We start from the raw sequence: 22917 nt of genomic DNA on the forward strand, positions 1-22917 counted from the left end.
TATATAGACAAAAGACAACATAATTAAACAAATGTAATAATAAAGACCATTTTTATCATCGAATTTAGTAAAAAAAGGAAGCAATCTTTCAAAGTAGCTAGGGAAATCAAAGATTTTGGGTAGTATTAATTGACTCCTCACCAGCACTGGGAGCATGGACGAGTCCAATCGAAGATCCTGAGGCAAGTTTCCATAAGCACGGTTGCTGTTGTTGTCTTCTGATGAGGCCATGTTTTGTCTAAAGCTAAACAAAGAATTAAGAAGCAGCTAGGGTTAATGTAATTCATTGGGAACCATTTACCACAATTATATATTATGTTGAATTACTAGTATTTTTGGTATAATGGTTGGTGAAGCATTGATAACCAATATGACACTGTAAATTGTTGTCAATATTAATTATATATAACTATATATACTCAGCTAGTTAGCTAATATATATAGGTGCATTTTTGCTTACCACCCTCAAGTTGCGGTAATGTTCATCACTCTACTTATTACCGTTGAATGAGTTTAAATTTTGAGACATGTGTCTATCTACTATACAAATTTCGAAATTTAAACTCATCTAACAATAATAAATATGATGGTGAGCATCATCATCACTTGAGGGTGGTGAACAAAATATTCCCAATATATATACACACATACATAGGCATTTGCTGAAAATGTTGGCGATTGGCCTGCTGGATGCCCTTTGGCCGAGAAACATTTGAGTGCTGATTATTCCCAAGGATAAGGTTCATGGGAAGGCTCATGGGAATTGGCTCAGAGTTGAGTAAGTATTGGATGAAGTCATTTTCTTGAGGTGCATAATCCACCTAAACAAGAACAATAACCGTATGGTAATTGCTCAGTAAAAACTTAATATGAAAGGAATAACATACATATGCATTCTAAAATATGAGAGTTGTTATTGACAATTTAAAAACGTCATCATGCATTTTAAATTTGAGAAATGCTAAGGGGACTTTCTCAAAAGTGAGACTCTCCTTGAACTCTCTGTCATCTCATATTTTTAATACAATATTTTATAATATTACCATAGAAATTAACATTAAATAGTGGAGTGACAAATAGTCCATTGAAGAGACGGTCTCACTTTGAGAGACCTCCTAGCATTTCTCTTTAAATTAATACAAATATTAGTAAAAACTTTTGTTGCTCTACGCAAGATGTCACAATTCAAAGTCCTAATAACAGTATCCTTAAATATTTTTCAATTTATATATATAATATATAATATATACTGCTGTATATTAGTAGTGCTGAGCATAAATATATAAAGTAGTACTCGAGAGAAACTAAGATAATACCATAGTTGCGGAAAAGAGTGACGATGGTCCTGATAATGCAGAATAAGTGGAGAGCGACGACCTAGAGTACCCTTGAGTAACTGGAGTGCTGCCAGCACCGCTGCCTACCTCAGATTTCACATGGGGTTGGCACTCCTCCACCGCCCGCCTATTTGTGTACATAAGATACCAAATTAAATTCCTGATTAGTCCCAAAACAATAGAACGAACTAATTAATCAACAACATGACGATATGTATATATATTACTGTTGATCATGAGGAAGCATTGTTGCAAGATCGTGCTCATCATCATCATTAGATTCATCAGTTTTAGTCAAATTCTCCTGTTTCTCATAAAAAACAATTGGTTGTTCATGTGTTGCTTGATCATCGTTGTCCATCATGTCTACTTTCTCCGCAAAGCCGCCTACTTCAGATTTCACAAGGCTTTGGAGCGCCTCCACCGCCGGCCTAATTGTGATGCCAAATTAAATTCATGATTAGTCCCAAAATTAAAGAACAAATTATTCAATATATAGTATGTGTATATATTACAGTTGATCACGGGGCAGCATTGTTGCAGGATCCTGCTCATCATCATTAGATCCATCACTTTTAGTAGAGTTCTCCTGGTTCTCCGAAACAATTGGTTGTTCATGTGTTGCTTGATCATTGTCGTCCATCATGTCTACTTTCTCCGCATCCATGACTTCTATCACTTGCTCATCACTACTGACCCGGTCAGCATCCACTCGACGTCCTTGCTGATGATCATCGTCCATGACGTCCACTTTCTCAGCCAGATCTTCCACTTGTTCATTCTTTATTACGACTTGCTCATTTTCCACAACATGGACTTTCTCATCGACTGCAACGTTCACTTGTCCTTTGAGATCAGTATCAGCCACGGTCTCATCCATTGCATGCTCGTGGTCTGGGTCAACAGATTCTACTTGCTCCTGCTACAGGAATTTATAAGAAAATTTGATCAGCTTCATTTTTATTAGCTTTATTTACAAGATCAATTAATTTATCAGCTTATTTTTATATCAATTCATTTGTCATCAGCTTACGATATCATCCTTTGGTGATTGCTGTGATGCGTCGACTTTAGTCACATCCGCAGCATGCCCTTGCTGAAAAAACGATTAAAAATATAGAAAACTTCATTTTAATCATTGATAAAGATGACTTTTAATTTAAAATCATAAGTAAGATTAAAATCTAATTTTAGTCCCTTGATACATCAATAACCTTATTTACTAATTATATTTTAATTTTTTCATTATCTCTCTTTTTCTTCCTAATTTTTAATATGTATTAATTTTATTTCATTATAATTATAACTTTCATTTCATTTATCGTAATATTTTTTGTTGTAAACATTTAGATAAACTAATTTTTGTTATACAATATATTTTGATGTACTTGTCTTCTTCATTTAGAGACATTAGGTACACACATTTTGGCAAGTGCCTTCGCCCATGAGCGGTAGGTCTCGGGTTCGAGACTTGGGAGCAGCCTCTCCATAAATGGGGGTAAGGCTAGCCGACATTCACCTCTCCCAGACCCTGCGTAAAGCGGGAGCCTTGTGCACTGGGTACGAGGTACACACATTTTGGCACATACATTTCAATACAAACATTTAGGTACATTAATTCATTATAATATATTTCGGTACTAACATTTCTGCGCATACATTTTTGTCACGTCCCAGCTCGGGGTCCACCACATCCAGATCCCGCTTTACCACCGTAGCACGATATTGTCCGCTTTAGGCCCCGACTACACCCTCACGGTTTTGTTTCTGGGAACTCACATGAGAACTTCCCAGTGGGTCACCCATCATAGGATTGCTCTCGCGCGCTACTCGCTTAACTTTGGAGTTCCAATGGAATTCGAAGTCAGTGACCTCCCAAAATACCTCGTACTAGGTATGGATGATAATATACATATAAGAATCACTCCCTTAGGCGATGTGGGATCTTACAATCCACCCCCTTAAGGGGCCCGATAACCTCGTCGGCATACCACGACTAGGGTTAGGCTCTGATACCAATTTGTCACATCCCGGCCTGGGGTCCACCACATCCCGGGCCCGCTCCACCACCGTAGCATGATATTGTCTGCTTTGGGCCCCGACTACGCCCTTACGGTTTTGTTTCTGGGAACTCACATGAGAACTTTCCAGTAGGTCACTCATCATGGGATTGCTCTCGCGCGCTACTCGCTTGACTTCAGGGTTTTAGGCGATGTAGGATCTTACAATTCACCCTCCTTAAGGGGCCCGATAACCTCGTCGGCATACCACAGCTAGGGTTAAGCTCTGATACCAATTTGTCACATCCCGGCCCGGGGTCTACCACATCCCGGGCCCGCTCCACCACCGTAGCACGATATTGTCTGCTTTGGGCCCTGACTACGCCCTCACGGTTTTGTTTCTGGGAACTCACACGATAACTTTCCAGTAGGTCACTCATCATGGGATTGCTCTCGCGCGCTACTCACTTAACTTCGGAGTTCCGATGGAACCCGAAGCCAATAAGCTCCCAAAAGGCTTTGTGCTAGGTAGGGATGAGAATATACATATAAGGATCACTCCCCTGAGCGATTGTCACATCTCACCCCGGGCCCCCACCATATCCTGGGCTTGACTCCACAGTAGCACAATATTGTCCGCTTTGAGCCCCAACCACACCCTCACTGTTTTATTTATGGGAACTCACAGGAGAACTTCCCAATGGGTCACCCATCATGGGATTGCTCTCGCGCGAACTCGCTTAACTTCTGAGTTCCGATGGAATATGAAGCCAGTGAGCTCCCAAAAGGCCTCGTGCTAGGAAGAGATGTGAATATACATATAAAGCTTACAAGATCCACTCCCCTGGATGATGTGGGATGTAACAATCCACCTCGCCTTAGGGGCCCGACATCCTCGTCGGCACACTTCAGGCCAAGGATTGGCTCTAATACCAAATTGTCATATCCCAGCCCGGGCCCCCACCATATCCTGGGCTCGACTCCACAGTAGCACGATATTGTCGGCTTTGGGCCCCAACCACGCCCTCATGGTTTTGTTTCTGGGAACTCACTTGAGAACTTCCCAGTGGGTCATCCATCGTGTGATTGCTCTTGCGCGAACTCGCTTAACTTCGAAGTTCCGATAGAACCCGAAGTCAGTGAGCTCCCAAAATGCCTCGTGCTAGAAAGAGATGTGAATATACATATAAGGCTTACAGGATCCACTCACATGGGGGCTATGTGGGATGTAACATTTCGGTACACACATTTAAGTACATTAATTTAATATAATATATTTTGGTGCATATATTTCAGTACATATATTTCAATAATAACATTTAAATACATTAGTTCAATATAATACATTTTGGTACACACATTTCGGTACTAACATTTAGGTACATTAATTGAGTCTTTCAAGTTTGAAGAATGTTAAATAAAATTAATAATTAAAAAACTCTTTTTTGGTCAAAAAATAAATTAAAATTTTGTATGTTAATAAATTTAAATATTTAATGGGAGATATTAAATAAAATGCAAATTAATTATTTTGAATTAAGGACATATCAAAGGACTATAATCAATATGTAATCTCACACCAGGTTTATTTTAAATTTCAATCTAGGATTATAATTAAAAAAAACCCCTTAAAAATAATATTTTCAAAAGTAAATATCTCTACTAATTAATGAAACTCTCTTTGTCAATCAAAAGAGGGTAAAAAGACAAATTAGTTTTCTATCACACAAAAAAAAAAATGATGGGCAATAATGTAATTTCATAAGTCCAAATTTTACAGTTTTTTATTGAAGTCTCATCTACATGTGATGTTAAAATACCTCAAATATTAAAATAAAAAAAAAAACCAAAAACAGAAACCTCTCACTCCCCCCACGTTCTCTCTCTCCCTCTCTCCCTCTCTCCCTCTCTCCTTCTCATTTTCTAAAAACATATGTTCATACACACAAAGTGTGTAGACAAATGCTAGTAATTATATTAAACAAACTCATTCAAGCATATATATATAATTGTATGACGTCTATGATTATAGTACTAATTAATAATTAACAAGGAAACAATTAAGAATAAACTAAGCTTGAGTCATTGATGACTACTAGGTACGATGCTCCCTCATTAGAAATTATATACAAAAAAATCCAATTTTACTCCAAAGTTAGTAACTACTCTAACATAATTTCATAATTATGAAAACCTTTAAGAAAGTCGAAAGCACTCAGACTGATGCGTGATGTTGCCAATTTGCCATGCATGTAACATCCCACATCGATTAACGAAGATAGGGTGATATACCTTATATGTACATGCCCACCTCCATATAGCACGAGACATTTTGGGGACTCACTGGTTTTAGATTCCATTGGAACTCCGAAGTTAAGTGAGTTCGGGCGAGAGCAATCCTAGGATGGGTGATCCCCTAGGAAGTTCTCATGTGAGTTCCCAAAAACAAAATCATGAGGGATTGGCCGGGGCCCAAAACGGACAATATCATGTTACAGCGGAGTCAAGACTAGGATGTGACAATGCATGCTCTAATTCTTGTGTTTAATAGTTTAGTGTTTAATAAGTTATAAAATATTATCTAATTTTTAACTTCTTAAGAATTTATATATATAGTGGGAGGCAAACATGCATATAAAAATAACCAAAATTTTTTCCAATGTGCTCAGAACATGGATACATATGCTATATAGCGTATCGTCCCGTATCGGGTACATTGAAAAACTCTCAAATAACCCAATCAATTTATTAAATAGATGCAATAAATTTATACTGAAGCTGGTTGACGCATTACCTCTATCTCGTTCGTAGGTTCCAAGGTGTCTTCAACTACCTTTTCGTTTGTAGGTTTTGAAGTGACTTCAAGGATGTTGTTGGAGGAGTTGGTATCAGTTGACATAGCTAGCAAGTATAGAGATCCTGTAAAAACATTTTAAAAAATGTCAATCAAATCTTACAGAATAAAATATGACAAAATAAAAAATCAAAATAAAATGAACGATTACACACACAAAAATGTAATTATCCCAAAGAACTAAGTGAAAAAGGGTATTGTGATTGCATAAACAAAATGTAGAATGTATATTCAAGAAAATAGTAAATAAGGAAAATGTAAACAATAGTCGTGGACTGTTTGTTTCCATACGATACACCACAATATTCAGAGCATCGTTGCCGGCAATCCTAATATTTTTATATTCAGATATCCTGGATGACAACCCTAAACTATATTCAAAACATTCCCGTTGACACTCCTAAAGTACTTTTTGTACACTTAGAATCCCATCCAGTAACCCTAAATTGCATCGTCCGGCAACCCTAAACTACATTTTTCATAATCAAAGCATCTCGACCAACAACCCTAAACTACTTTGTACATATCAGACCGCTCTTTATTTTGGGCAACCTTTGAATAAACTTATATTTGAAACGTTAAACTGAAAAAAAAATCACAAATTAAATTTGTACGTTACAAGATATTGAAATACTACTAGCTAGTAAATAAAACATACTGAATACCGATTGAGTTTTTTTTTTTGCTACACTAAAGAGGAAGAGGAGGAGACGGCGTTGCGGTGAGGATTCTTACAGATGAAATTTTATGTCAATATATATAGGGTAGCTAAAATATCAACTTTGGAACTTTTAATAAAAAATAAAAAAAATTATTTTTGGCTAATATGAAAGGAAATAACATGAAAAAAAGGACTAAATAAGGAAATCCCAGGTTAGCTTTAATGTTTATCATGAACTATATTACAATCAGTGAATCTACAAGACAATTGCAATTTCTTGTTAGGTTTTGACAACTTAAGTAGTACTGTATTTAGAATTAGGAGGTAAAAACCGAAAAAGGGAATGATTTAAATTTTGTAACTATATGCATGTATATTATAAAATACAGTAAAACAAAAAAAATCACATGTTAATTTTGTTAAAATTGACAAATTATTTTACATGGAAAAATTAAAAGAGATATAGAAATTATAATAAACATAGAATGTATATATTTAAAAAACTTCCATAAGTGTATAATAATAGTAAGAAATAAATCTCTCAATAGTTAGTATGCATGACAATTAGATTCCTTATAATAGTGTTACTATAAGTAGAAATGAGAATATTCATGTATCGAATTTCCTCATTTTCTATATTAATATAATCATAAATAGGTTTCTTTATTATTTATTTAAGAGAAAAGATACCTCACAGTTTGACGTAAATTCTCGTGTTAATATTATAAAATATTGTGCCAAAAACATAAAATAACATAGAGTCTATAGGGATTCCACTTTAAGAGTTTCCTTAACATTTCTCCTTATTTAAAGGAGATGAATCTCCTTTTTTTTTTTTTTTTTTTTTAAGGACTATTAGTGATACTCTTTTCTCATACTTTTACAACAATTCGAACTAAGTCCAGGCGTGATTGAGGTTGGTTCGATTTTAGGTCTGAATTCAGCACAAATTTTACATATTGTAGTTTGTTAAATTCGAAATCAGAATCAAACAACAATGATTAAGAACCGTTTACATCGAATCACCACTGTTGCGGTGATTTAGTTTGGTTTTCGGTTTAATCAAATAAAAAATAGAGTACTTTGATCCATATATGATAACATATATGGAACTTAATCTACCTATAATCTCTGAATAAAACAAAACTTAATCTACCTATCATCCGTGAAAATAGTCCAAAGGAATTTTATTTTCCATTCATTTATAAACATTCTAGGATATGTGCTAATATATATATATATATATATATATATATATATATATATATAACCTATCATATAGATTAGTTAACACAGTTAATTAGAACCTGCGATGGAGGTAAAAGAAAAAATTAAGATACGAATTAGGAGCAAGAAAAAGGAGAAACAATATTTAATTCTGAAATTGAGTAAAAGAAAACCTATAAATAAGGATGACATTTATCACAATTAATAAAAAGATTTAAAAAAAAAAGTTGATGCGGATAATCAATGAATGGATATAACCCAATAAAGTGGACTAAACCCAATAATGAAGATCATTCCTACAAAAAGCCATTCAAATTGGAGATCGTTTGGCTATCCAAACTTATGAATCAAATCAATGGTATGGGTACCAAGTAGCATATTCATAGTGAACCATTCATTAATTTGATATATTAAAATGGCTAGACAATTTTTGATTTTAATAATTCTTTGTAGGGATGGCCTTCAAATAAAGATTAAGAAGTTGAATGGTTCATCATGAAATTTCTACGATGAAGATACGTTTTTGCAAGTAAGGAATGAGCTCACCTCCCAATGAGCGAATACAAGTATTATTATTTTATTATAAGCAGTTTAATTTGGTTAACCCATAATTTATAAAAATCAAACCGCATTCTGAACCGGTCCTTCCGGATTGGTTTGTAGGTTTGTTTGTTTGTTTGGTTTTTTTTATTTGTTGTTGTTTTTTTTTTTCGTCGATTGTAGGTTTGTCTGCTCACCCTAATTTGAAGTTTTGAACCTTTTATTTCTTTGTCATCTTTTCATAGATCATCGTCCAATAAATTGTTTCAATATGAAACTATTACTCATTTAGTTTCCACTATGATAAGTTTTTTAGAACACTATCTAGTGGTATCTGAATAAGTTGAAGTTTCACCATAAAACTAAGATAATATGTAAAATAGTTCAACCGCTTATAAGTCATGTAAAGTTTCTTCTTCCATAAACCGTATATTTATTTTTAACAGTATTACTCTTTACTGGTGAAATGTCTTATACTTGAATTTTGAAAATGAAAAATTCTTTATTCCTGCATAATTTAGTGTAAATATATAGTTATATAAAAAACTTAAACAAAAACCGATTTAGAACTCGATCAAAATATCATTTTGTGGAGAGTTTGTTCATGAATTGCGATTCAATTGAACGATGAGAAATTCAGTTTTTATGTTTTGGGCAATATTGGTGCCGAAGCCCATCAAGACAAAGATCCACATAGAAATCATATTGGCCCACAAAAGCTTCCGCCCAAATCCTCAGGATGCCCAAGTAATCCATGGCGGTCACATTTGTCTACACATTTCTGTTGAAAATTATATCAGAGACGATATAAAACCAAGAAAATTGCGGATAGAAAATCAAATCAAATCATCGTTAAGGTCGGTTTACACACTCAACTCGCAAGTCGCAACTCGCTGTGAGTGTTTTCATCTTCTCTACTTTTCCCGCTAGGGTTTTCTGTTTGCGTTCATTTCTAGGGTTTTGCTTTACTTGTATTTAATCGAATTCGGATTTTACGTATTCGTTGTGATTTGATATTGAAGTTGCAGTAAAACCCTAGACTGACTTGTTTGGGGGGTTTTTAATTTGTTTATTAGGGTTTCTGTGGTTCGGATTGAGATCCCGAAATGGCGCAGCATTTGGGCGGCGGTGCGGAGGCGCACGCCCGGTTCAAGCAATACGAGTACCGTGCTAACTCGAGTTTGGTGCTGACAACCGACTCTCGCCCGCGTGACACGCACGAGCCCACCGGCGAGCCGGAATCTCTATGGGGAAAGATTGACCCCAAGCACTTCGGTGACCGGGCTTACAGGGGTAGGCCGCCGGAGCTCGATGACAAGCTTAAGAAGTCGAAGAAGAAGAAGGAGCGGGACCCGAATGCTGAACCTGCCCCGGTTCGACAGAGTAAAAAGCGGCGGCTTCATGAAGAGAGCGTCCTCACGGCCACTGAGGAAGGGGTTTATCAGCCTAAGACCAAGGAAACCAGGGCTGCTTATGAGGCCATGCTCAGCGTCATTCAGCAACAGTTGGGTGGCCAGCCTTCGAGTATAATAAGCGGTGCCGCTGATGAGATTTTGGCCGTTCTTAAAAACGAGAACTTTAAGAACGCTGATAAGAAAAAGGAGATTGAGAAAATGTTGAATCCTATACCCAACACCGTCTTTGATCAGTTGGTTTCGATTGGGAGGTTGATTACTGACTTTCAAGATGGGGGTGATGCTGGAGGGTCTGCCGTGGTTAATGGTGATGAAGCGCTTGATGACGATGTGGGTGTTGCCGTTGAGTTTGAAGAGAATGAAGATGATGACGAGGAGAGTGATCTTGATATGGTCCAGGAGGACGAGGAAGAGGACGACGATGATGTGGCTGAACCACATCAGTCTGGGGCTATGCAAATGGGTGGTGGGATTGATGATGATGAAATGCAGGAAGCAAATGAGGGTACGAGCCTTAATGTTCAGGACATTGATGCTTATTGGCTTCAGAGGAAGATATCTGAAGCTTATGAGAAACAGATTGATCCACAACAATGCCAGAAGCTTGCTGAAGAGGTGCTCAAGATACTCGCTGAAGGTGATGACAGGGAAGTTGAAACCAAGCTGTTGGTTCACCTTCAGTTTGACAAATTCAGCCTTATTAAGTTTCTGTGTCGAAACCGGCTGAAGATTGTCTGGTGCACGCGTTTGGCCAGAGCCGAAGATCAAGATGAGAGGAAGAAAATTGAGGAGGAAATGTTGCAGCTGGGTCCGGATTTGGCTGCAATTGTAGAACAGTTGCATGCCACAAGGGCTAGTGCAAAGGAGAGGCAAAAGAACTTGGAGAAGAGTATTAGAGAAGAGGCTCGCAGGTTGAAGGATGAGAGTGGTGGAGATGGGGACAGGGGTAGGAGGGGCCTTGTCGATAGAGACGCTGACAGTGGTTGGTTGAAGGGGCAGGCAGAGCTGCTTGATCTTGACAGCCTTGCACAAGAGCAAAGTAGACTGTTGGTTTCGAAGAAGTGCGTGCTTCCAGATGGGTCTTACAGACATCCCAGCAAGGGATATGAAGAAATCCATGTGCCGGCCTTGAAACCGAGACCATTTAGTCCTGACGAGAAGCTTGTTAAAATATCTGCCATGCCAGAGTGGGCTCAGCCAGCTTTCAAAGGAATGACCCAGTTGAACAGGGTACAAAGTAGAGTCTATGAGACTGCGCTTTTCAAAGCGGACAATATCCTGTTATGTGCTCCTACTGGTGCTGGAAAAACTAATGTTGCAGTGCTCACTATACTTCAGCAGTTTGCGCTGAACATGAACAAGGAGGATGGTTCCATAAACCACAGTGATTATAAGATTGTATATGTTGCACCTATGAAAGCTCTTGTTGCTGAAGTTGTTGGAAATCTTTCTAATCGTTTGAAGGATTATGGTGTCACTGTGAGGGAGCTAAGTGGTGACCAGACATTGACTCGCCAACAGATCGAAGAAACTCAAATTATTGTCACAACCCCTGAGAAGTGGGATATCATTACCCGAAAGTCGGGAGACCGGACTTACACTCAACTGGTCAAACTTCTTATCATTGATGAAATTCATCTTCTCCATGATAATAGAGGCCCTGTTCTTGAAAGTATTGTCGCTAGAACTGTTAGGCAGATTGAGACCACGAAAGATCATATTCGGTTGGTGGGGTTATCTGCTACACTCCCTAACTACGAAGATGTGGCGTTGTTCTTGCGTGTTGATCTTAAGAAGGGACTGTTTTATTTTGATAACAGTTACAGACCTGTCCCCCTTTCTCAACAGTATATTGGAATCATGGTAAGGAAACCATTGCAGAGGTTCCAGTTGATGAATGATCTCTGCTACGAGAAGGTCGTGGCTGTAGCTGGAAAACATCAAGTCCTTATCTTTGTCCATTCGAGGAAAGAAACAGCCAAAACAGCTCGTGCAATAAGAGATACTGCACTTGCTAAGGACACCCTTGGTAGGTTTCTGAAAGAAGACAGTGCGAGCCGCGAGATTCTAACTACTCATACAGATTTGGTCAAGAGCAATGATCTCAAAGATCTTCTGCCATATGGTTTTGCTATTCATCATGCTGGATTGAACAGGGCAGATCGCCAACTGGTTGAGGATCTCTTTGCTGATGGGCACGTACAAGTTTTGGTTTCCACAGCAACACTTGCTTGGGGTGTGAATCTGCCAGCTCACACCGTGATAATCAAAGGGACTCAGATCTATGATCCAGAAAAGGGAGCATGGACTGAACTAAGTCCTTTGGATGTTATGCAGATGTTGGGGCGTGCAGGGAGACCTCAGTTTGATTCGTATGGAGAAGGGATTATCATTACTGGCCACAATGAACTTCAATACTATCTTTCTTTGATGAACCAACAGCTTCCCATTGAAAGTCAATTCATATCCAAATTGGCTGACCAACTGAATGCTGAAATCGTTCTTGGAACTGTTCAGAATGCTAGAGAAGCTTGCAATTGGATAGGATACACTTACCTGTATGTTCGCATGTTACGTAACCCTACACTCTATGGTTTGGAAGCTGATGTTCTCTCCAGGGATATTACATTGGAGGAGAGACGAGCTGATTTGGTAAGAACCGCCCAAACTTTGTGTTTTCTGGAGTTGGCATTTTCATTGCTTTGCAGCATTAGTAATAGTAGTATAGTATATAACCATTCTCTTAATTACACAAGATAACAAACAATTGCATATCACTGGAGAGGAAACACGTGAACATAAGGGGCTTGACATAGTAATCTAAATTTTTTTTATTGGTTATAGGAATTTGTTTGTCCCATTCTATTAGATATTTTATGGTATTTGAGTCTTTGTGTTGAGTCGTTGACCATGATGGTTTACGGGTTTTGATTTATTTTATCTTTAGCTCTATCTGATTTCCCTTGGACTCATTTAGTTCTTGTCCATTCTGTTCTTATCGTTGCTGTGGTATTTTGCGACGTTTATCTGGATTCCTGCATTCTATATTTCTTATGAATGTCTCATGTTGTCTTCAACCTTTTCATTTTGCAGATCCATTCCGCTGCAACCATCTTGGACAAGAGCAATTTGATTAAGTACGACCGAAAAAGTGGATATTTCCAGGTTACAGACTTGGGTCGCATTGCGAGTTATTACTATATAACCCATGGAACAATATCCACATATAATGAGCATTTGAAGCCTACCATGGGGGATATTGAACTTTGTCGATTGTTCTCGCTGAGTGAAGAATTTAAGTACGTTACTGTACGGCAGGATGAAAAGATGGAGCTAGCAAAGCTTTTGGATCGTGTTCCCATTCCGGTGAAGGAAAGCCTGGAAGAGCCCAGTGCCAAGATCAATGTCTTGCTGCAAGCATATATTTCACAGCTGAAGCTTGAGGGGCTTTCATTGACATCAGATATGGTCTACATTACTCAGGTTTGTATTATTAATTTCATGCCCTTTTCTCATTTATTGTTTGAGAGACAGTTAGGATTGTGCTGCAGCTTGTTCTGGTTTATGTATTTATTTTGTCTCTTTTTATTCTGTTATTCATTTGTCCGCCTCTCTATTTTGGCTTTGGATGTTCAGAGTGCGGGGCGTCTTCTCCGAGCTCTTTTCGAGATTGTCTTGAAACGAGGATGGGCTCAACTAGCGGAAAAGGCTTTGAACATGTGTAAGATGGTTAACAAGAAGATGTGGAGTGTCCAAACACCTCTTCGCCAATTCACTGGTATTGCAAATGATATTTTGATGAAGCTGGAGAAGAAGGATTTGGCCTGGGATAGGTATTATGACCTCTCTTCACAGGAGCTAGGGGAGCTAATTCGTATGCCAAAGATGGGAAGAACACTTCATAAGTTCATCCACCAGTTCCCCAAGTTAAACCTTGCAGCCCATGTGCAGCCGATTACTCGCACTGTATTGAGGGTGGAGCTCACTATCACACCAGATTTCCAGTGGGAGGACAAAGTTCATGGATATGTGGAGCCATTTTGGGTAATAGTGGAGGATAATGATGGCGAGTTTGTTCTTCATCACGAATATTTTCTGCTGAAGAAGCAGTATATTGATGAGGATCATACTTTGAACTTTACAGTGCCAATTTATGAGCCCCTTCCGCCTCAATACTTCATTCGTGTGGTGTCTGATAGGTGGCTTGGGTCCCAGACTGTTTTACCTGTTTCTTTCAGACACCTCATCTTACCGGAAAAGTATCCTCCACCAACAGAGTTATTGGACTTGCAACCACTTCCTGTGACTGCATTAAGGAATCCGTTATATGAAGCTTTGTATCAAGATTTCAAGCATTTCAATCCTGTCCAGACTCAGGTCTTCACTGTTTTGTATAATTCAGATGACAATGTCTTAGTTGCCGCACCAACAGGGAGTGGGAAGACCATATGTGCAGAGTTTGCTGTATTGAGGAGTCATCAGAAGCGCTCTGATAATGTCATGCGTGTTGTGTATATTGCACCTATTGAAGCTCTTGCTAAGGAACGGTACCGTGACTGGGAGAAGAAGTTTGGAAAAGGTCTCAATCTGCGAGTTGAATTATTAACAGGGGAAACGGCCACAGACCTAAAACTGCTTGAGAGAGGTCAGATTATCATCAGCACTCCAGAGAAATGGGATGCTTTATCCCGCCGCTGGAAACAGAGAAAGCATGTTCAACAGGTTAGTCTTTTTATTATAGATGAACTCCACTTGATTGGTGGTCAGGGTGGTCCCATCTTGGAGGTAATAGTCTCTAGAATGAGATATATAGCGAGTCAATCTGAGAACAAGATTCGTATTGTGGCCCTGTCAACTTCTCTTGCAAATGCAAAGGATCTTGGAGAATGGATAGGGGCTAGCTCTCATGGCCTTTTCAATTTTCCTCCTGGTGTGCGCCCGGTGCCTCTGGAAATACACATTCAGGGGGTGGATTTGGCTAATTTCGAAGCCAGGATGCAAGCAATGGCAAAACCCACATACACAGCAATTGTCCAGCATGCCAAGAATGCGAAACCAGCTCTTGTGTATGTTCCTACAAGGAAACATGTTCGACTAACGGCTATGGATCTGATGACCTACTCAAATGCAGACGGTGGGGAGAAACCGTCATTTCTGTTGCGGTCTGTAGATGATATTGAGCCTTTCATTGAAAGACTCGGTGATGAAATTTTGAAGGGCACTTTGCGAAGTGGAGTGGGCTACTTGCATGAAGGTTTAAGCAGTTTGGACCAAGAAGTTGTGTCACAGCTTTTTGAAGCTGGGTGGATTCAAGTTTGTGTCATGAGCAGTTCAATGTGCTGGGGAGTGCCTTTGTCAGCCCATTTGGTGGTTGTGATGGGAACTCAGTATTATGATGGCCGGGAAAATGTTCACACTGATTACCCTGTTACTGATCTGTTGCAGATGATGGGTCATGCCAGTCGCCCTCTGCTAGATAATTCTGGGAAATGTGTCATCCTCTGCCACGCGCCTCGTAAAGAATACTACAAGAAGTTCTTGTACGAAGCATTCCCTGTTGAAAGCCATTTGCACCACTATCTACATGATAATCTGAATGCAGAAGTTGTTGCTGGAATAATTGAGAACAAGCAAGATGCTGTCGATTACCTTACATGGACTTTCTTGTACCGGAGGCTCACACAAAATCCCAACTATTACAATCTCCAGGGAGTTACCCAGCGGCATCTTTCTGATCACCTCTCCGAGCTTGTTGAAAATACACTGAGTGACTTGGAGGCAAGCAAGTGTGTTGCTATTGAGGATGACATGGACCTTTCTCCTTTAAATCTTGGCATGATAGCTTCATATTATTACATCAGTTATACCACCATTGAGCGTTTCAGTTCTTCCTTGACTTCCAAAACAAAGATGAAGGGTCTTCTTGAAATTCTAACTCACGCATCGGAGTATTCCCAGCTTCCTATTAGACCAGGGGAGGAAGAGGTGGTTCGGAGGTTAATTAACCACCAGAGGTTTTCGTTTGATAATCCCAAATGCACAGACCCTCATGTTAAGGCAAATGCTCTGCTTCAGGCCCACTTTGCAAGGCAGCCTCTGGGTGGGAACCTAGTGTTGGACCAGCGAGAGGTGATCCTTTCCGCGAGTAGGTTGCTTCAGGCAATGGTTGATGTGATTTCCAGCAATGGCTGGCTAAGCCTTGCCGTCTTAGCCATGGAAGTCAGCCAGATGGTGACTCAGGGTATGTGGGATCGTGATTCAATGCTTCTACAGCTTCCTCACTTCACAAAGGAGTTGGCAAAGAGATGCCAAGAAAATCCTGGAAAAAGTATAGAGACAGTGTTTGATTTGGTTGAGTTGGATGACGAAGAAAGGCGCGAGCTACTTCAGATGTCAGATTCACAGTTGCTGGATATTGCACGCTTTTGCAACCGGTTTCCCAACATTGATATGCTATACGAGGTGCTGGATAGGGACAACATAAGGGCCGGGGAAGAAATCACTCTGCTAGTCACTCTTGAACGTGACCTCGAAGGGAGGACGGAGGTTGGCCCTGTGGATGCCCTGAGGTATCCCAAGGCCAAAGAAGAGGGCTGGTGGCTTGTGGTGGGGGATACCAAGACAAACTCGTTGCTCGCCATCAAGAGAGTTTCGCTGCAGAGGAGGGCCAAGGTGAAGCTCGAATTTGCTGCTCCCGCCGAACCCGGAGAGAAGAGTTACATTCTTTACTTCATGTGTGATTCATATTTGGGATGCGATCAGGAATATGATTTCACTCTTGATATCAAAGATGCAGCCGGGCCTGACGACGACAGCGGCGGTGAATGAGATGTTCTCTGTTCTTCCTAGTATTTTCGCTTTTGTTTTGTTTTTCGATTTACGCCGTTCCTGTTTCTTAAAATTATGGTTCTTATGTTCCGTACTGTACTGGCTGATCATAATTTTGTTACGAACTTATTGAAACATTGTATTTATAAAGTCATAATTTGAAACAAATATGAAAGAATACATATAACAGGAAGTATGAATCATAAAACGTCACTGGGCTCGGTAAAACTCTTAATACATAAAATACAATCACTTTGGAGGAGGTCCTTCTAGTCGGATGTAGTCGTACATAAGCCCTGCAAAAGGTCCCCAGGTTCTTGATTGTGTAAGATAGATGGTGTTGTATCCTTGTTGTAGTCGATAGCTCGGCACATCAACACTGAAGAGCCAGTACAAACCATGAATTCCATGCCTTGCTATGGCATTGTCCCTCCCTATTAGCCCTGTCGAAAAATGAGGTGTGTCGTTCTGGTTGTTGAATCGAACTTGCAGTTCGGCATAGGTGGCCGAGGCCAACGCCAATTGGAGCGTATAATTTCCGGTGCTCGAAACGTTTTCAAGTTGAAATACAATTTGCCACGTTGTTGCCTCATATGTACCATTTATGTTCCTTGTCACATGAGCATAAAACCAATCATCACTGTAATTGTTGGTACCGATGGTGTAGATGAGATCATGGTCAGGGTAGTAATCTTCGTATCGTTCCCACAAGCCATATTGCCTAAACTTGTTTGCGGAATTGTTGGTAAACAAACGGTTCACAAGGCTTGGATATGGATCCGGTATGTTGAACTCTACGGCTGACCGATCCGGGATGCCGATCTCCCACAAGGTTGGACCATTTCTCGGAGGTTCAAAGGTAAGATTAGTTAACTTAATTTCACTTGCTGGTTCAATTGTAATATCATACTCGTACTTGTAGTCCCCAATGAAGCCGGGAACAGTTGCATACAAGCTATAGTTCCCCGGTCGAACATCCTTCATGTAGAAATAACCTTGATTGTCAGCTTGAGTCCAGAACTGATAACCCTTGCATTCCGTTTGCCATGATCCCGCGTCTCCGCTTGCCGCCAATCCCACATAAGCATAACTTGCTGAAACTAGGCTCTCGTTGATGTATGAATCCCGTATTAGTAACAGACCAGCAACTGATCCTCGTTCACCGGAGCTAGGATAGTCTTCGGACTGGGTGAAATTGTATGGCCAACTCTTTACTTCTTCATACATCTCTTCTTTTGCATTTTCCCAGAGAGAGGAGGCCGCATTGGAGCTTGGAACGTCTGAGTTAAGATACACAAAGACGGGCCCAAAAACCTTCTTCCATGCCTCGCCATCTGCAAAGGTCAACCCAACATCTTTCCCGACGTAGTGACCACTAAGAAACACAGTGAGGGCAGTTGGGCCGACATGAGAGGTAAGTTCCTGCTTGAACGGCCCCGCTGAACGAAACTCGGTACCTGGTGTGATCATCCAAAGCCCTATAGCATCGTCAGTGCTGATCCAACCATGAACCTTAATGTCTTTGACGTCACTGGAGTATTGGTATTTGTCATCCACCTCTTCTTTAAACTCGGGATTGCTTGGATTAGTTAAAAGAACAGCTTCACGATAGGCAAGGGTCTGAGCGTGGTCTCCGCTGCGATCTTCGGTTGTTGGCATGAATCTCTGTCTGTCGTCTGATACAGCCATGAACTGAAATTTATCTTGTCGAAGTTTCAAAGCAAGTCTTGTTTGATCTATGCGCAATGCCGGCCACCCTTGTAGACGCTCGTATATGGCATACGCGTAGAACCCACCGCGACCACGCTGCATTATGTACCTTTTGTCAACATTTAAGGGTAGGGGACGATCACCGAGGGAAACATCATAAGTTTTGTTAAAAGAAATCTCTATTTGGTCTGCCGTCGATGTAACAATCTTAAATGTTGTTCCTTGTAGTCTGTCCAAGCCATTTTCCCATACAAGATCACAGTAACCTCTATTGCTTGGGTGGTTTTTGGTTTCGAGCACGTTGTCAATTCCCTTGTATTGAATTCCAATGATGTCTCCTCCGGGATTTGAAAATTTGACTCGGACAATGCCATTGTTCAGCTCCACCGTGTTCTGGGTTTGATGGATTAACATCTTGTTGAAGTTGAGCTCATTACTAATAACGCTGCTCTGTGCTCGCCTTCCAGAAATCGTCGTAGTCTTGGAAGCACCATTATTAGTAGGGAAGAAGAAGAGCAAACCAAGTAGTGCGACTGATGATAGGATCCCCCATCTCCTCCATTGCCTCACCTTCTCCATGGAAAGCATGTTAAGGGTGTAGACAACTTAGATTTATGAGGATTGCAAAAGACTTTTGTAAGTCATAGAATTCAAAGGATCGAATCCTTTCAAATGGATTTTCAAGGATTCTTATAGATTTTGATTAAAGATTTGAATGGATGTTGAGAGATTTTTTTATCATTTAAAAAATTATTTTTTAAAGAGAAATAATATAAAAAAATACTTCAAAATAAATTGAAGAACTTTGCCCAATTCTCCCGAGTAACCCCAATCCTTCATGAAATCAAAGATTTGAATGGATTTTTGAGAGATTTTTATCATTTAAAAATTTATTTTTTAAAGAGAAATAATATTAAAAAAAAAGAGTAAATTACATATTAGCCCCTCATGTTTGAGGTCTATTGCAATCTTATACAACATCTTTAAAACATTTCACTTTCATACCTCAAGTACTATTTTATTTCAATTTCATACAACCGTTACATTTTCCATCCATGAATCTGTTAAATGCTGACGTGGCTGCCACATATATGCCACGTGGCTGCCAAATGTATGTCACGTGGCAAATAAAATAATTTTTTAATTAAAAAAAACCTGAATTTTCTAAAAAAAAAAAAAAAAAAAATTTGAAACCCACATCTGCAAGAAGAAGAAGAGGAGGGAGGAAGAAAGAAAAAAAAAGAAAAAAAAAAAAGAAACCCACTGCAAGAAGAAGAAGAGGAAGAAGAGGATGAGGAAGAAGAGATCGGGGTGGGGGGGGGGGGGGCGGGGCAGGAGGAGGGTCGTCGGAGGAAGAAAATAAAAAAAAAAAAAAATAGAAACCCAGATCTGCAAGAAGAAGAAGAGGGAGGAAGGGGCTGGGTCGGGGGAGGGGCGCGGGGGGGGGGGGGGGTGGGCGGGAGGAGGGTCGTCGGAGGAAGAAAAAAAAAATAGAAACCCAGATCTGCAAGAAGAAGAAGAAGAAGAGGGAGGAAGGGAGTTGGGTCGGGGTGGGGGCGCGGGGGGGGGGGACGGGAGGATGGTCGTCGGAGGAAGAAAAAAAAAAGAAACCCAGATCTGCAAGAAGAAGAAGAAGAAGAATAAGGAAGGGAGCTGGGTCGAGGTGAGGGGAGGGTTGCTGGGCGTGGGGGGGGGGGGAGACGGGAGAGGAGGAAGGGAGCTGGGTCGGGGTGGGGGGAGGGTCGCTGGGCGCGGGGGGTTCTTCTTCTTCTGGTCGTTGGGGGAGGGACAAATTTTTTTTTTCTTTTCCTCCTTCTTCTTCTCCTTCTTTTCCTCCTTCTGATCGCTGGTTGCAGATATGGGTTTCAATTTTTTTTTTGGTTGAGAAAATTCAGGTTTTTAAAAAAAAAAATAAAAAATTATTTTTTTGCCACGTGGCAGATATTTGGTAGCCACGTGGCACAAATGTGGCAGCCACGTCAGCATTTAACGGATTAATGGATGGAAAATCTAACGGATGTATTATATTGAAATAAAATAGTACTTGAGGTATGAAAGTGAAATGTTTTAAAGTTGTTGTATGAGGTTGTAATAAACCTCAAAACCTGAGGGGCTGCTGTGTAATTTACCCAAAAAAAACTTCAAAATAAATAAGAACTTTGTCCAATTCTCTCGAGTAATCCCAATCCTTCATGAAATCAAAGATTTGAATGGATTTTGAGAGATTTTTTATCATTTAAAAAATTGTTTTTTAAAGAGAAATAATATTTTTTAAAAATTCAAAATAAATTGAAGAACTTTGCCCAATTCTCCTAAGTAACCCCAATCCTTCATGAAATCAAAGATTTGAATGGATTTTGAGAGATTTTTATCATTTAAAAAAATTGTTTTTTAAAGAGAAATAATATTTTTAAAAAACTTCAAAATAAATTGAAGAACTTTGCCCAATTCTCCCGAGTAACCCCAATCCTTCATGAAATCAAATATTTGAATGGATTTTTGAGAGATTTTTTATCATTTAAAAAATTGTTTTTAAAGAGAAATAATATTTAAAAAAAAAAACTTCAAAATAAATTGAAGAACTTTGCCCAATTCTCCCTAGTAACCCCAATCCTTCATGAAATCAAAGATTTGAAGGGATTTTGAGAGATTTTTTATCATTTAAAAAAAGAAAAACTAATGAAGAAGACTTGAAAACTTTGAGTTTTAATGATAAGGACAAAATAAAAGGTAAAGTGAATAGTACCAAAATTGACTTTTTAGTATAAAAATATGATTTTTCGTTAAAGTGAACAGTACCAGTAGTTTTTCGTTAAAATTCCCTTTAAAAAATTGATTTTTAAAGAGAACTAATATTTAAAAAAAACTTCAAAATATATTGAAGAACTTTGCCCAATTCTTCCGAGTAACCCCAATCCTTCATGAAATCAAAGATTTGAATGAATTTTCCGAGTAACCCCAATTCTTCCGTTTGCCATGATCCCGCGTATCCGCGTGCAGCCAATCCCACATAAGCATAACTTGCTGAGACTAGGCTCTCGTTGATCTGCGAATCCCGTATTAGTAATTGACCAGAAACTGAGGCACGTCCATCGGAGCTAGGAAAGTCTTCAGACTGAGTGAAATTATATAGCCAACTCTTTACTTCTTCATACATCTCTTCTTTTGCATTTTCCCACAGAGAGAAGGACGCATTCGAGCATGGAACATCTGAGTTAAGATACACAAAAAGGGGCCCGAAAACCTTCTTCCATGCCTCACCTTCTGCAAAGGTCAATCCAACATCTTTCCCGACGTAGTGACTACTAAGAAACACAGTAAGGGTAGTTGGTCCGACATGAGAGGTAAGTTCCTGCTTGAACGGCCCCGCTGAACGAAACTCAGTACTAGGTGTGATCATCCAAAGCCCTATAGCATCGTCAGTGCTAATCCAACCGTGAACCTTAATGTCTTTGACGTTGCTGGAGTATTGGTATTTGTCATCCACCTCTCCATTAAGCTCGGGATTTCTTGGATTAGTTAAAGGCAAGGGTCTGAACGTGGTCTCTGTCGCGATCTTCGGCTGTTGGCATGAATCTTTGTATGTCGTCTGATACAGCCATGAATTGAAATTTTTCTTCTCGAAGTTTCAAAGCAAGTCTTGTCTGATCTATGTGCAATTCTGGCCTCCTTTCTAAACATTTAAGGGTAGCGTCCAATCACCGAGGGAATCATCATAAGTTTTATTAAAAGAAATCTCTATTTGGTCTGCCGTCAATGTAACAATCTTAAATGTTGTTCCTTGTAGTCTGTCCAAGCCATTTTTCCATACAAGATCCCAATAACCTCTATTGCTTGGGAGGTTTTTGATTTCGAGCAAGTTGTCTATTCCCTTGTATTCAATTCCAATGACATCTCCTCTGGGATTTGAAAAAGTGACTCGGACAATGCCTTTGTTCAGCTCCACGGTGTTATGAGTTTGCCGTGTTAGCATCTGGTTGAAGTTGAGCTCATTACCAGTAACGCTCCTCGGTGCTCGCCTTCCAGAAGCGCAGTCGTCTTGGAAGCACCATTATTAGTTGGGAAGAAGAAGAGCAAATCAAGTAATGCGACTGATATTACTCCCAGGATCCCTCATCTCCTCCCTTTTCTCACCTTCTCCATCAAAAGCATGTCAGTGTTTCACTTGCAATAATAGAATACTTGTTCGTAATAACAAATCAATGTACTTGTTCTGTTTTGAGATTAACTGAAGACAAATCAAATGTTATTCGACACATTTATCCTCATGTAGTTGGGACTCCTCATGTTGTCGGAACTCCAGCATATATTTGGTTTGATTTTCCTGGATAAATTAGGGTATACC

At 39.5% G+C, this 22917-nt stretch overlaps 2 protein-coding genes and 1 pseudogene across 2 annotated transcripts; 1 reads left to right on the forward strand and 2 right to left on the reverse strand.

The window, feature by feature from the left end:
• The first annotated feature begins 9361 nt into the window (after window positions 1–9361).
• Window positions 9362–17049, forward strand: LOC126593248 (DExH-box ATP-dependent RNA helicase DExH12-like). Its single transcript, XM_050259246.1, has 4 exons — window positions 9362–9514; window positions 9696–12686; window positions 13128–13517; window positions 13671–17049. The coding sequence occupies exons 2-4, from the start codon at window positions 9726–9728 to the stop codon at window positions 16860–16862; spliced, it is 6543 nt and encodes a 2180-aa protein (XP_050115203.1). The 5' UTR covers window positions 9362–9514; window positions 9696–9725; the 3' UTR covers window positions 16863–17049.
• On the reverse strand, window positions 16976–19266 carry LOC126593252 (probable rhamnogalacturonate lyase B). Its single transcript, XM_050259254.1, has one exon. The coding sequence runs from the start codon at window positions 19158–19160 to the stop codon at window positions 17112–17114; it is 2049 nt and encodes a 682-aa protein (XP_050115211.1). The 5' UTR covers window positions 19161–19266; the 3' UTR covers window positions 16976–17111.
• Window positions 19267–21170: 1904 nt separating this feature from the next.
• LOC126592381 (uncharacterized) lies at window positions 21171–22545 on the reverse strand (annotated as a pseudogene).
• Window positions 22546–22917: the final 372 nt, after the last annotated feature.

The sequence above is a fragment of the Malus sylvestris genome, chromosome 12, assembly GCF_916048215.2.
Source record: "Malus sylvestris chromosome 12, drMalSylv7.2, whole genome shotgun sequence".
NCBI classification, from domain to species: Eukaryota; Viridiplantae; Streptophyta; class Magnoliopsida; order Rosales; family Rosaceae; genus Malus; species Malus sylvestris.